General features: G+C 37.2%; 1 protein-coding gene across 12 annotated transcripts in view; it reads right to left on the reverse strand.

The window, feature by feature from the left end:
* DMD (dystrophin) overlaps nucleotides 1–16,610 on the reverse strand; it is a 1,926,267-nt gene that overhangs the window by 1,101,362 nt on the left and 808,295 nt on the right. For all 12 annotated transcript variants that reach the window (XM_073357918.1, XM_073357881.1, XM_073357898.1 and 9 more), the window contains 3 exons: nucleotides 15,826–15,996; nucleotides 2,737–2,916; nucleotides 1,656–1,784 (listed from right to left, as the gene is read on the reverse strand). In XM_073357918.1, the coding sequence (XP_073214019.1) occupies nucleotides 1,656–1,784; nucleotides 2,737–2,916; nucleotides 15,826–15,996 (480 nt within the window). The remainder of the gene's footprint in view (nucleotides 1–1,655; nucleotides 1,785–2,736; nucleotides 2,917–15,825; nucleotides 15,997–16,610) is intronic.

Raw genomic sequence — 16,610 nt, forward strand, 5'->3', positions numbered from 1 at the left:
CAAAGATAGAGTGAGAGAGACAGTGTGCAAATAATAGGAAGCAAAACCAAAAAGCAAATTTAGATAACTGTGTGAGCATTCATATATAATTGGGGAGCTCCGGATAGCTAATCTATCCTGATAGTGTAGCCCTCAGGTTTAGAGAGGATGTATGTATCCACTTTATTAATGAGCTACAGTAGCACTTATTGGAAGATGATGGAGAACATATTTCCAGCTTTTCTCTAGACAGGCTGTTAGTTTTGGTAAACTCCGATTTATGATTTTGAACCATGGGTACATAGATTAATTATTTTTGACCATATATGTTCTTGACTACAGGGAGGTATTCAATAACAACGGGGCAGTCTACACCACCATGTAGCATTGCTAATTCTCATGCTGTAAAATAGTTCTATTCATGCTGTAGTGCTCCAGCACTATTGCTCATGATGAGAAAAATGCTATGTTAAATGCCCAGAAAGGAAAAGATGAGCAAAATCACCTGCTTCTGCTATTGGAATCTTGAAGGTATTGCCCAAAACAGGCAAAAGTATGTAAGTGTAGGCTAAAACACTGGCGATTTGAAACATAATTGGGCTTTAGGATTTGCATTGCATTGTCTATAAGAAATGACTTTGTGTAATAGGAGGTTATGCCTCTATTGATGGAAAGGATAATTGTACTTTATACCTTACATTGGCAAAATTGCTCATCCTATTAAAAAGACTGCCCTGCTAAGATCAATGTTATGAGGCATTGATTTATTCTCTGAATAAATGTTGGTTTGAAAATTACGGCTGCCTTGAAATTTGTGAAGTTTCCCTTTAGCAAATTGTAGCATGCTAGTGTCAGCAAGACAGTCCATTTAGATTTTGCAAACTGTTCCTCAATTAGCATGTACTGACTATGTTGTCAAAGCACGGTCAAGTCCAGGTGACTAAATGTCACACAAATTCATTCAGGGGACATCAATCAATACAGAGCATAACTCAAGGCAGAATACAGCCTCAAGTATGAAAAAAAAAGTCTTAGACTGGATGAAAACTCTGAGCCTCATATGCTTTACAGTGCATGTCAATTTTTAATAAATTGGATCTGATGATATCATAGTGCTAAATCCTGCCCTGGATCTGAGGGCAGATTTGTTGTTTGCAATGGGGACCTGTACATGCATTGTATCTGCTACAAAATATCCCTTCTATAAATAAGCCACTTCAGCTAGGATTCTTCTCAGTTGTATGTTCCAGTGCAATCAGTGTTTGGTAAGCTAAAATATTAATATGATATGAATAGCAAGCACACAATGATTCACAAAAGAAGGAACAGAGAGGAAAAGAAGCACAGAGATAACAAATTTTCTTTTTTAAACAGATGCATTTGAGGTAATAGTTTTCAGCAGAGATAGGCTTAAGACTAAGTGTTCTGCTCACTATGAAGTTCCCAAGCCTTAAAATAACATATTTAATTTTTTCAACTGCAGGGCTTACTTTTGCTATTCATTATGATATTATTAAGCAATTTATAAGCTGTTGGAGGATAGTTTTGTCAAGAGAAAAATAATGTTTCAACTATCTTTCATGTTGCGCTGTAAAACCTCTAGGGTAAAAAGCTCAATGTATGTAGTTTTTTTAGAATAATATAATAAATACTTTCCAGAAAACTGCATGTGTTACCTTAAGAACTTCCTCTTTTTGCGGAGATTTTTGTTTTTCAGATTCATCCAATAATATTTCAGCACGATACATCCAGGTTGTGATGTTAGCTACATTCTGATCAAACATCTCCATTTGCTTTTGATATTCCTGTGTGTGGAAAACAGTAAGTAGCATATATTAAAAAAAAATCAGACCTGAAATTAAAGAAAGCCATGATTATGCAAACTGTGGCAAACATTACATACATTATAAAGCTGAAATTAATTACTTTTTTCCAGTAGCTCTCTCTCTCTCAAATATATGTATGTGTGTTTATATCTATTGGCAGTATTTAAATATTTCTATGTATCACAGTAGCACACTAGTGACATATTTAGGGTAAAAGTGGGTTTTTCAATTTGACTTGGACTAAAATCTCTGGTTATTGCACCTACATGAGTGAATTTAGTCCCCAGCCTCTTCGAAAGCAAACTGAATGGCTATTTAAAATTCCTCATTTTGACTAAGGAAGAATTTTAAAATGCTTTCTTTTGGAAAATTTGGATCATTGTCTCATTTTTTTATCAATCCCTAAAGTCATACAAATACAGCTTCTAAAACCCGGCATCTCTCTCTCTCACACACACCCATCCCTATTATCTGTGTGAGCAAATGACATTTCCCAGCTGAATTTAAGATTTTTAACCTACTCCCGAATCTGGCATAGTGCAGAGAGCTACAACAAGAGTTGACCAGTTCCCTAAGATACTTCCTCTTCCCAATACTGCCTGTTTGCCTCGCTGACTCAACAGCAGGGCACAGCCCAGACCCTTGGTGAGGCAGAAAAGAAGAGATGCCAGCAGTGGGTGTCTATATATTTGTTACTCTGCACACATACAACCATCAAAAGTCTTTGTTTACAACCCACAAACACCACTGAGTTCAGTGGACATATCGACAGAGAATCTGGAGACAATGCACACATCTATACATGTCTTCTAACGGGACCTAAAAGTGCAATGTAATGGGGTTGAGCCCATAAGATTGGCATCCACAACTATCATATACTTAGGTTTAGTATGGTTTGGTGAACTAGAAGCACAAATACTTCTTTTCTTACCAATAATAGGTTGAACCACTCCTCAGCTCGTGAAGTTACTGCTATCCAGTTACTTTTCAGGAGGCTGAGCTTATCATCCACTAGACCTTCTTTTTCCTTAAGCACCATCCTCAAACCCTCTCCTAGATCACTGATGCTCTTTAGATGGAGCTGGCGTTTTTCAATCTCCTTCTGTGTTGCCTGTGGAAAGTGTACCCAGGATGATTACTTAGTAAATATGAGCAGCCGCCTGGAAATAGAACACCTCAAGAAATCAAAAATTATATTTGTCTCCACATTATGATCTTACAACGCAAAATGTTAAAACAGGATACTAATAGGGAAAAAAACCCAACAACTTCACAGTTTCGCTATTATGCTATTACTCTGCAGAATAGTCGAAAATTAAATACTCTTCCAGCTCTAAAGACATTTTAAGGATGTCTCATATCCTCAGAGTAGCTTTTGACCAATACCTTAATTTCAAAGAGTGTGTATTACTTGCCATTACAGTACATAGTTCTAATGTATCATGGAAGATGTTCAACTTTTATGATGTTCAGAAGTTTTATTATTTAAGACAAAAGCCTAAAAGCTATTTTTTAAATAAGAAAACATTATCTATTAAAACACCATGCAAATCAACATTATAGGATAACTAAACTGAAAATTTCAGTATTTTGTCATGACAGTATCACAACCCTAAAGGAATAGCAATATTATTAGTTTTAAATACTGTGGGAACCTTCCCACCCCCAGCATCCAATGCAGTCTTTTTCAGCTGTAACCCTGGCCTCTTAGTCCTATCTGCAGACTAAAATTCCCCAAATGGCCCATTTTTCACAGTAAGAATGAAGATCAAACCTGGGATGTCCTAAATATGCACATAGGGGTACAGCCCAGCCTCCCAACAGGTCATTGGCCCTCTCATTCCTGTTATGTGCTTAGATTTAAAATGACATGCAAGATTTCCCAATCTTTTATTCTGACTAAAATTTGCAATAAAGATGCAAGAAGGTCAGCAAGGGAAAACCCCCAAATATAAGCCCTATGTAAACTAGTATGAAGTGACAAACAGAAATACAGCACTAACAGTAGCCACACCTAGGATTTGCTGAATTCTCAGGAGATGGCTCAATTTACTGTCCCAGCTAACCAGTTATTAGGGCAAATTCCTTTCTGACCCAAAGCTGGTTGCTGCTGCTCAAACAATGCAGGCCTGCACCTTTTATTTGTTTAGGGAACAAAGACCTAACTCAAAATGGCAAAACTCCAAATGGTGAGATGGTTAAAAAATGCTCGGAATGACATACAAAATAAAGGGAGTGGAGGAGACAGCAGCAATAATGAGCAGTCAACAATAAGAGAGCAGGAACTGGGGAATTTTCATGAATACCTAAATACACAAAGGAGCAGAGCCTCAGGCCATCAAGAGAGGGAGAGGCACAAACCTGTCAACCAAAACTGCCTGCATCCAAAAGGCCAGTCAATGTCCTTATTGACATAGAACCAAATTTACAGCCAATCTGCACCACATTATTAAGCTCATATTAATGTGTTTTCAGTAAAAGCAAAGCTTGGCAAATATAGAAAGTAAGGAGAAAAATTACTCCCATTGGTACAACAGCATCCCCAAGTGCATTAAGCAGATGGTTTTAACTTACTGCATAGCAGCTATTTGATGCATACATTGCATTGAGTTAATAATCTGATACCATTTTTTCCCTCAAAAATAAGTTTTTACAATTACATTTCAGATAAGGATAAGCAGTTTTAAATGTTCTACCAAATTATGTAAGCATTGAGGAAGAAAGTTATGTGACAAAATTTAAAGACTATTAAGGGAATATGAACAATCTTTTCTAAATTTCAGTTCTATCGGACTTGAAACAGAGGTTTGAGATTTTGCCAGCTTCCAGTTAGTCTGGAAGAAATGCAAAGACAATCTTTTCCAGCACTATTTGATCTCTTCTGCCTTTTGGAGGTGGGGGGGGGGGGGGGAGGCACATACACAACTTATTTTAAACAAAGAATACTCCTTGACTTCAGCTTTGTGTGAAGGCTCAGGTCAGTTTCTTTTTTGTCTGAATGGTTCAGCCAATCCAGAGTTTGAACACGTTTTGAATGAAACTTTTGAGACATGTTCATTATTACTTATGACTGTAATTTTCTATATATATGAAAAACTCAGGGCAATCTTGATGGCCATCACCTCCATAATATATAAACATCAATCCCAGCTGGAACTAGAAGCTTTGTCTAATCACAATTTAACTTTTAAGCAGGCAGATAATCTTTACACTATAAAGTCAAATCTCCACTAATTAAAACTTCTGTTCAAAGTCAGATATGCCCTTCAAGTTGTGACTCAAACTCTAGTCTGTTGAGCTTCTAAGCTGAGCAGAGCTGGAGTCATCTCTCTTTCTCTCTCTCTCTCAAATACTGAGATCTCGACCAATTTTTCCCCTTCAAATATAAAAAGCTGCTGTTCCAGTTACCAAGTGTTCATCCTGTGCTCTGGGAACTCAGACAATAACAAAAAGTACCAATCTCATATGTTAACCACTGTAAGAAATAACAGACTGCTCATTCCACCAAAGGTAATTAAGCAACACCTGCTCCCAAATGCTGACCCTGAGTAAGATAAGACAGCTTGCACAACTGTACTGAAATCAACAGCAAAACTCCCATTGATTTCAGTGGGGCCAAAATTCCATCCTATACATTTCATTAGAAATTCTGGACAGGCCAGGACCCTCAGTATGTTTATATACTTGGCTTTCACTGAAAATTTACTTCCTTCAGTTACTACATAATTTTATTTATCTAGTCATTTTTTAAAATATGAAATTCAGAATTCCCCCCATCTCCATGCACTGTTACTCTGTGTATATTTTTCCACAGTAATAAATCAGACAACTTTAGCATTTTTTTACATTAGCGCAAAAAAATTGATGTACTTTTAACAGATTTTATATATATAGTGAGATTGAGATACACGTGTAATGACCCCTTTGCAACATTTGGTATATTTATATTACTTAAAACTCAGCAAGCGTCTTTCAAAATCTGCTAATTTTGGCCACTGACTACTGTCAGTCAACAAATTGACACTCATTTATTACATTCTCTGAACATTTAGTAGTGAATGGAAGAATATATTTCAAAATGTGGGACAAATTCTGAGTGGATTTACATCCCTCTGTGCAATTTGGCTATGGATGCTTAAACACAAAATTAATTTAGACATATAGAAAAAAAGTGGTTGAATCCATGACTGGTGGTGCCATAATTTAAGTACATACCAATTGTTCAGGCAGATAAAGACAGCCTGGCCATGTGGGGCTTCCTCCCAACCACTCCCTAGACCCCGCATCTCAGCCTAGCATCTGCAATAACAATCTTCTCCTACTGCCAGCTAATGTGCTTAGTCCTGTAGCTTAAGTAATATCATTCAGTGCTGTGGTGATGAAGGCTCATGGTTCAAACTCTGTTGATGATTCATAAGAATGGGTTCACACTGTCACATGAGTATTTGTTAGTCTTTTTCTCAAAGAAACACCATGACAATTACACACAAAACTATGTTAAAAGAATGCATTTTTAGATTGCAGAGTCAAGCACTCAAAGTTAGGAAATAACAAGTTATAGTTGCTCAGATAACATTAATTCAGTTACCTTGTGTATTATGATAAAGACATTAAGTACATAATCATATACATTTTTTTCAACAGGATGTTATGTTGGATCATATTAAAGAAGTTCTGTATTAAAATCACAAATGAGTTTGATTCTCCATAGTTTAAATTCCAGGGTATTACTAATTAAGAGGTCTCTTGGTTTTTGGTCTCTTGTTTTTACTGTTTCTCTTCTGCTCTGTGTGAAACTTGCAAGCTGCTAATTGTGTTAGTACATCCTAAAACAGAGTCTGTTCTCAAAGCAATACTTTGTAACAACAACTACTCACACAGAGAGAGACTCAAAGCAATACTTTGTAACAACAGAAACAGCACACAGAATACACCCTTTTGTTGTATTTATCTTGCTTTGTTAACAATTGTGATTAAAATAGAGATAGAGGATGTATCTGGATGGATGCTTGCTGTAGATAATACATGAATGATCAGGGAGGTGCCAGCCTAGGAGTTCAGTATGATCGGCCGAAGAATGCGCAGAGTGGAGACAACCAGATGACCCCGGAGGGCAGACTGGAATCCACCCAACAGCCTCAAGGATGGGAAAACGGAAGAACAACATGGAGCCGTCAGGAATGCGCCATCTGCTGACTGATTCAGCAACAGCATGATGAAGCAACTCCCATAGACTGGCATAGGAATAAATTCCTATAAATATGGAATCTAGAAATTGAGAACTTTGGGGTCTGATTCTGCAAACCAACTTCCAGGAGCATCAGATGTGTATCTGACAAGACCCTGCTCTCTCCTCATGTCTAGGCCACCTGGCCAGTGGCTTGGCACAAGCAACTCTAAGGCTGGCAACTATGATAACAACCTTGCAGAACCTGTGTGTGTGTGTGTGTGTATGAACGAATGTGTGAATAAATATGAAATTGAATGGAATGTTATAGCTATAACTAACTGCTTACTATGATTCTTTCTGTATTCACCATAAATGTGGCATTTTGCCTTTTCCCCTTTAATAAGATCCTGCTGGATTTTATTTTATTGGTATAACAAGGACCTCTGCTACATTAAGTCCACATGTTGGATGCACAATAGTGCAGAATTAAGCTTTTGCAGACAATCGTAAGTCTGGCATTTTCTAACTTTTGAGGGTTTAACTTTACAACATAAATAACATTCCATTAACATAGTCTGTGAGTGTAAGTGTATGTGCAGATATATAGCGTCAGGTCTTCAGCAAACGTCATTCTGATCCTTTTGTATGTTCTCTAACATTTTCTTTAAAAAGCAATTTTGTGGACATTCTTATAAATAAATAAATAAAGGCTAAGTAGGAGCAAGGAAAGCTTGAACACGAAACCGTATGGTGAGGGCTTCCTTTGAAAATGTGGTGTTTAGGCTTCTTCAATTATATTTTATAATGATGAAGTAGTACTAGTATACATCAAATTAAGCTGTTTTTGTTCATTTTGCAAGAGCACTAAGACCGTGACTAAAATAGTATTGAGGATAATATTTTAATTGCATCAGTCATTATTATATTTGCTTTAAAAATTTCACAAGCAAGACATGATGGATGAAAGATTCTGTATGATTTCACGCTGGATATATAAATCCCCAAGGTGATCTTAATAACTCACAGAAACCCTATAAAAGAAGGAAGTTAGGTTGCTTAATTTTCGCAAGTGGGAACACTGTATGACTCAGACGTTGACACGATATCCTTCTTACTATAACAGTCCAGGAAATTAATTTATTTATTTAGAGCACATCTATTATTTTGACTGTGTTCTGGCCCTTGGCTATGAATCATTTGGCACAAATTTTTTTAGCACATTTTATTTTGTTGGTCTCACTGACAGAAAATATATTACAAGCTACATTAGCCACTGTGATTCAGTGTTTTTCTATTTAATTTATACTCACTACTATACTCTAAGCTAAAATATTATATTAATGCCCGAGCAGTTGGATCTGGTATGGAAGTTTTCTTGCTAATGCCATCTGGCATTTCCATTCTGAAAACACAATACCACAGCAATCAAATCTTTTATCAGACAAATCTGTCTTTAAAAGCTAGGTAAGTCCCAGAGACTTCAGTGTCTTCCATGATAGCAATTCCACAATCTCTCGTTACAACTTTTTTTTTTAACTGTTTAATCCTTTTAGTTACAAAATTATTTCTAACAAAAAATCTTTCTTTTTCCTGTTGTAAGTTATACTTGTTACTTTTTATAATAGAATTGTACAAAATAGAAGAGATCTAGCTTGTCCCTTCCCTGGAAGAGGGCAAGACTGTTGTGTACAGAATATTGTGTCTAGTTTTATGTGACTTAAGCAGGTTTTCACTATTTCCTAAGGAGACTCTTTTACAGTCAAATATCAGTTTTAGGATTTTTTTTCTTAAATTTCAGATTAAATTTGTCTTTACTTAATTTCATATCCTACTTCTGGTTGGGCAATCCCTCTGCTTTATAACCTCTGGTACTGAAACTGAATGGACTGCAATAGAGAAGAATAGTGCTGAATAGTGCAGGAGTAAATCAATCTTGCTCCAAAGGTTCAATTCTTAATTATAAAATCCCAGTGCCATCATTACTGGACTGCCAGTGCATTAATTAGAATGCATAATAGTAATGAGTATAAATTAGAAATAATCACAGTGCCTAACACACCTTGGCAAATATTTTCTGTCTTTGAGATCAATAAAATAAGTTTAAAGACTTAATTCTGTGTTGTTGTTTTGTTTACAGGATAGGCCATAGGGCTGACCTCGGAGGTTTCTTTAAATACATACACACAAATAAAAATGTATTTCCTAATTCCCACTGGAGGAGTGCCACTTCTTATGCTGGCTACCAATCGCTGGTCACCCTTTCCAACTTATTCTGGGCTCAGCTATGCTGGGAACCAAGGCCCCGTTCCCCAAACACAAATAAACACCAGGTTTCCCTTACAGAGGGAAACAGCTCTTTACCTAGGAGATGTCTTTTCCTTTTGCTGCACACAAACCTTCTCCAGCTTGTTTCTCACCTTTTCTCTCTCCTCTCTCCCATTTGGAAGAGGTTTTTAAAGGTTATACGCTGCCCTTAATTGGACTCAGGTGTCTATAATTAACCTAAGGTAATCTCTTTTCAGTTCATAGGAAAAAAGGCTTTAACATTCTATGACTGATTTATCTGTCTTCAGTCACCTTTTCAGAACTGACTGGTCTGATTTTGTCACAATAGATACACATGTATTAAAGCAAAACATTAATTTCCAGGCTTCCCAAAGATTAGAAGTTGCTTATATGTTTTAAATCTTTTTTCAACCTTCTTTTAAAGCAGATTTGAAACAGTCATTGGTTTTGTCTACACAGATTCAACTCCAGTTCAACCAAGTATTGCCTGAGAATTTCCCTACATCTTTAAAAATAATTTAAAAATGCTTAATTACAGCAGTCCTTGCAGGATTTATAATCTCTTCACAGCGTTATGAAACAGTAATAATCCTTTATTGGAAACTATGTCTTTGAAGAATTAACACTTATTACATCATAAAATTACTGCTTATTGAAGCATACATTCAATGAACCAGATTCTCCTCTCTATAGCACCTTTGCAGAGATGTGACTTCACTGAAATCAAAGGAGTTGATAAAAGTATAAAAATGGTGTATGGGATGGAGAATATGTCCCTATATTTATGTAAATATTGCTTCATACATGCTAAAAATTCTCCAACCAGAACATTCCTGATAATGGGATTATAAACCCAGCCTGGTTTGTATATATACACTTCAGTAAAGGCCTGCTGTTTTCACCCAATGTTTTTTAGCTGAGCTGATTGAAGCAAAAAAAGGTGAAGTGACTTGCCGAAGGTCACACAATAAGTGATCAGTTCAGGCTGGATTTGAACCGAAGATTTTCTAGATACCAGCTTTTTACTGTAACCACTAAAGCATCACTTCCTCATGAGAATATGCAGTACTATATAATATTTCTGCAGATTAGCAGAAACAGTAACACGGGCTTGGTTCAGCTTTAATTACAGTTCAAGTTGGTTCAACCATTCAGCACATTTCTCTTATATGAAATTTTAATGAACTTTTCTTTCCTTTCTTGATTGTCTTCGGGAGAAAAAAATTTAATGGTCTACCTGTTTGTAGCAACAGTAAGACATAACAAGAACTTCCTACTGTGTAACTGCACTAATCAGCAGACCTCAAACCCTAATTATGCAAGTTTTAGAGCATTAAGGTTCATATCCAATAGTTAAATTAAAATGAATTAAGGACAAACCTTTCCATTTAACATGCTTCAAGGGTGTATGCATCAGAATTATTTGGTAAAATAAAAATAAACTAGCTTCCCTGATCACGCAGCGAAATATGCAGATGGTAATGCAGCTACATCTCCATTTCAGCAGAAATGTACTGTGTAGTTCAGCATTAGCAAACAGTGTTTTTGTTTTCTTCACTGGAAAATGCACCTGGTGATTGGCAGGCTAGTTCTGCATGAATACATACTTCTTCCCTTGAAAATCTGACATTTGTCCTTTGCTATGGAGGATAAGATGATAGGATTAACCAAAACTTCATGCAGTCTGATGTAATATGTAGACTTCACCACAGGAAAAAGAAGCAGGTGAACATGAAAAATACTGAGCAGCAATGGGGGTTTCACAAACCAGGGTAAACTTCCAAAGTAAAATAAACAAATAAATAATATTATTAATAATTAGAATCACATTCTCAAATGTCTCTTGCTGTGATTCTAGACGATAAATTTAAAAATTATATTATTCTACGATGATGACAAGAAAAACGTATGAACCTTTAAAAGCATTTACAAATAGAGGCAAATCCTTTTCCTATTAACTTGATTAATGCGGCAGCAACGTGTATGTCACTAGAAGATTAATGTTTCAAACTAAGGAAAAAGGCTTAGGTCACATCATAGGGTTAAGTAGGGTTTAAAAAAAAAAAGTCAACCAAAACCAAATCTTGCTCCAAACCCCGTATCCACTGCATTCTTCTCAAGGAGTATATACAATGGTGTTCATATATATCTACATTACAAGGTGAAGTTCAGTAAGATCTTTCACTTTTTTTTTAGGCACAGGTCTACTGAACAAAACTAATCCGGGGAAAAAAAATAGAAAAATGTTGGCCTGTAAGCATCTGCAATTTATATATAACAATATAGTTTCAGAGTTCTCCTTCTTTCTTGCATGTTGTTGAATAACTAGCTTAAGATTTGGATATGGGCATAATCAGAAGATATGTATAGTTTGAGTATACTGATCACTGAGTTTCACATGATTAAAATTCAGTTATTTTGTATGACTTGCACAAAAAAATAAGCAGCTTTGCAGCTTTGATTTGCATTTTATGTTTTGGGTAGTATCCAAACCTGAAAATGTAAAGCTAGACTCAAGGGGTGAGATACCTGCATGAAGTGAAAGTTACAGAAAAGGGGAAGCTAAATGGAGTTTTGCAGTTTCTTTGTCAAAATTTTGAATGTATATTTAAACCAAACCCTTAAAAGATTCCTTTTATGTCAGATTTTATATGCATGCTTGTAATGATGATGAGTGTGCATGTTCTTATTTGCTTTTGTGCATGTTCTTATTTAGATATAGTGACAGTAATTAAATGATAGGAACATCATGGTTATACTTTTTGATACATCTGATTGCCAAATATACATATAACCAGAAGTTTAACTATATGATGGAATTAATTCTTTGATTAGTAAAGTGGCTATTAAAGAGCTAATTGAGTGACTCAGAATATTATGGGCTGGATACCTGTTTCACTCTTTTTACTTCCTGTTTGTGGGTAGGGGTTTTATCACCATTTTTGAGTATGTTGTTCCAACAATAAAGCAACATTTTCTTAAGCTAACAGCAGCTATAAGTGGATGGTGTTATTTTACCATGTGTGGGTCCCTGTACAAAATCTAGTTTCATATTCAATACATTTCACTGTAATTACACAAAATTTTTCTGACGTGTACCTAGTACAATATCCTAGAACCAGTAGGTTAATAATATGGATTATTACTCTCAAATTACATTTTAACTGTAGTGTGACTAAAATGTATTTATAGTTATTGTATAAAAGTAAACAAGCAAACAGTGTAAAGTACACATAGGTTGGTTGGTTGTGCATACAGGTATTTTATTGCAATTTTGCCAAAAGAGTTGTGTGTATTTTATACCACCCCCCACTTCAATGTTTTCTCGTTTTTGAGCATGCTTTTTAGTGTCCTTTGTAGTGTAGATCCATTTATTTTATTTGTTTATTTTATTTCATGGATAGCCCTAGAGCCAGGGATAAAATTACTTTAAGAGGAAAAGGCTTGAGAGTCACAAGTAAGCAGGGGAAACTAGAACATCCACAGCAAAAAAACAAAATGTTGTTGTGATGTGGGATGGATGAACATATATAAAACCATATTTATTCTGCTGATATTTTATCAGTCCTGTTATCAGCAAAAAAATGGAAAGACTGCATTAGAAATTCAAGTAATTCAGTTTGGCCTTGATCAGTAAGATTGGGGAGCTATTTTCAAACTAGATTTATCTTAGAAAGGCTTTGCTATTTTAGGTTATTTATTTCACCCTCAGATATATTTTAGCAGGCACATATGATGCGTGATTTTTTATGTGTCTGCTGGCCTAGTGAAAACGCAGTCTGCAATTTCTTTGACCATATCAAATTATAGTGAGCAATGTTGTATTAACTGAGTGTGCAGCTTAAAAGCTTTGAGAGCTTAACTTTAAAAATAATGGAATTGTCTTATGTCAGGAGACTGAAACTAAAAAATAGTGACTCAAACACATAGATACTTCCAATGAGTTTCACAGTTAATGGAATGTCAATGGGACTCTATGCACGAGAAACTATACATATATGCTATATATGTTTCTAGTAGTATTGGGCTTTGAAATAGGTGTGGATTTCAAAACTCATTAATGATGGTAAATAGCTTCCCTCACCCTCCCCAAGCTTTTAACTGGAAATTTAAGATTAAATAATGTATGCCAAATAATAGCATTATCTACATGTATAGATTGATTTTAATCACCCTGAACTCAAATTCTTTTCTGTGAGAGTAACATACCTCACTAAAGTATGATTGCTATTCGACAGGTCTAACCTATTTACTAAATTGACTACATTGAAGGGGAAAGGAGTCCAGGAGAGCTGGCTGTATATCAAGGAATCCCTGTTGAGGTTACAGGGACAAACCATCCCGATGAGTCGAAAGAATAGTAAATATGGCAGGCGACCAGCTTGGCTTAACGGTGAAATCCTAGCGGATCTTAAACATAAAAAAGAAGCTTACAAGAAGTGGAAGGTTGGACATATGACCAGGCAAGAGTATAAAAATATTTCTCGGGAATGTAGGAATGATATCAGGAGGGCCAAATTGCACCTGGAGCTGCAGCTAGCAAGAGATGTCAAGAGTAACAAGAAGGGTTTCTTCAGGTATGTTGGCAACAAGAAGAAAGCCAAGGAAAGTGTGGGCCCCTTACTGAATGAGGGAGGCAACCTAGTGACAGAGGATGTGGAAAAAGCTAATGTACTCAATGCTTTTTTTGCCTCTGTTTTCACTAACAAGATCAGCTCCCAGACTGCTGCGCTGGGCATCACAAAATGGGGAAGAGATGGCCAGCCCTCAGTGGAGATAGAGGTGGTTAGGGACTATTTAGAAAAGCTGGACGTGCACAAGTCCATGGGGCCGGACGAGTTGCATCCGAGAGTGCTGAAGGAATTGGCAGCTGTGATTGCAGAGCCATTGGCCATTATCTTTGAAAACTCGTGGTGAACCGGGGAAGTCCCGGATGACTGGAAAAAGGCTAATGTAGTGCCAATCTTTAAAAAAGGGAAGAAGGAGGATCCTGGGAACTGCAGGCCAGTCAGCCTCACCTCAGTCCCTGGAAAAATCATGGAGCAGGTCCTCAAAGAATCAATCCTGAAGCACTTACATGAGAGGAAAGTGATCAGGAACAGCCAGCATGGATTCACCAAGGGAAGGTCATGCCTGACTAATCTAATCGCCTTTTATGATGAGATTACTGGTTCTGTGGATGAAGGGAAAGCAGTGGATGTATTGTTTCTTGACTTTAGCAAAGCTTTTGACATGGTCTCCCACAGTATTCTTGTCAGCAAGTTAAGGAAGTATGGGCTGGATGAATGCACTATAAGGTGGGTAGAAAGCTGGCTAGATTGTCGGGCTCAACGGGTAGTGATCAATGGCTCCATGTCTAGTTGGCAGCCGGTATCAAGTGGAGTGCCCCAAGGGTCGGTCCTGGGGCCGGTTTTGTTCAATATCTTCATAAATGATCTGGAGGATGGTGTGGATTGCACTCTCAGCAAATTTGCGGATGATACTAAACTGGGAGGAGTGGTAGATACGCTGGAGGGGAGGGATAGGATACAGAAGGACCGAGACAAATTGGAGGATTGGGCCAAAAGAAATCTGATGAGGTTCAATAAGGATAAGTGCAGGGTCCTGCACTTAGGACGGAAGAATCCAATGCACCGCTACAGACTAGGGACCGAATGGCTAGGCAGCAGTTCTGCGAAAAAGGACCTAGGGGTTACAGTGGACGAGAAGCTGGATATGAGTCAGCAGTGTGCCCTTGTTGCCAAGAAGGCCAATGGCATTTTGGGATGTATAAGTAGGGGCATAGCGAGCAGATCGAGGGACGTGATCATTCCCCTCTATTCGACATTGGTGAGGCCTCATCTGGAGTACTGTGTCCAGTTTTGGGCCCCACACTACAAGAAGGATGTGGATAAATTGGAGAGAGTCCAGCGAAGGGCAACAAAAATGATTAGGGGTCTAGAACACATGAGTTATGAGGAGAGGCTGAGGGAGCTGGGATTGTTTAGCCTGCAGAAGAGAAGAATGAGGGGGGATTTGATAGCTGCTTTCAACTACCTGAAAGGGAGTTCCAAAGAGGATGGCTCTAGACTGTTCTCAATGGTAGCAGATGACAGAACGAGGAGTAATGGTTTCAAGTTGCAGTGGGGGAGGTTTAGATTGGATATTAGGAAAAACTTTTTCACTAAGAGGGTGGTGAAACACTGGAATGCGTTACCTAGGGAGGTGGTAGAATCTCCTTCCTTAGAGGTTTTTAAGGTCAGGCTTGACAAAGCCCTGGCTGGGATGATTTAACTGGGAATTGGTCCTGCTTCGAGCAAGGGGTTGGACTAAATGACCTTCTGGGGTCCCTTCCAACCCTGATATTCTATGATTCTATGATTCTATGATTCTATTACTGATATGTGCAATAATATGATGCTTAAAACCTTTTAAAGTCACAATGTTATCATAATTATGTAACAATGTTTTTTCACAATTTTCAACTCATCAAGTTTCCAGATTTCTGTCACTCTTTCTTGCATATTAAAGAAAGCTAAATGGTAAGTGAAGCATATGTAAATGTACAGTACTCTATATTATTACCTTGCCCCAGGCAACTTCAGCATCCAAATTAGTAGGTATTCCCTCCACCGCCGATCTCTTTGTAAATTCTGCATCTGTCACTGCCAGCCACTCTGTCAGAGCATTCATTTCCTTTCGTAGCTTCCGGGACAATTTCAAACATTTCTCTAACTCTTGTTTTTTTTCTGTCACCTGCAGAAGAAAAAATATGTGGATTTTAACTGTTTAGTCAAACTAGTTTGTACTTTCCTGCTGGCTTGTATTTTTGTATGCACGTCTGCCTTGTACTTTGTATGTTTACAATATATGATATATCTTTCTTATTCCTCTCAATATTTGTAGTTACGGTTAATGTACTGCTTATCATATCAATTTGTCTAAGATTCTTCTATACTGATAAAATCACATAATTTAATTTTGAAATTTTATACAAATTAAGTTTGAACTAGCTCACCTCCAGAATGGGGAATAACTAAAAGCTATTCCCCTCCCATTTGAAGACATATGTGTCATGTTAAATCATAGAATCATAGAATATCAGGGTTGGAAGGGACCCCAGGAGGTCATCTAGTCCAACCCCCTGCTCAAAGCAGGACCAATCCCCAATAAAAACACCCCAGCCAGAGCTTTGTCAAGCCTGACCTTAAAAACCTCTAAGGATGGAGATTCCACCACCTCCCTCGGTAACGCATTCCAGTGCTTCACCACCCTCCTAGTGAAAAAGTTTTTCCTAATATCCAACCTAAATGGCAACAGCTGAGTTAGAAGTCTTTCCTTATGACTCAGAAGTGGAGCCAAAACCCCTT

The sequence above is a fragment of the Lepidochelys kempii genome, chromosome 1 (genome assembly GCF_965140265.1).
Source record: "Lepidochelys kempii isolate rLepKem1 chromosome 1, rLepKem1.hap2, whole genome shotgun sequence".
In the NCBI taxonomy this organism is placed as follows: domain Eukaryota; kingdom Metazoa; phylum Chordata; order Testudines; family Cheloniidae; genus Lepidochelys; species Lepidochelys kempii.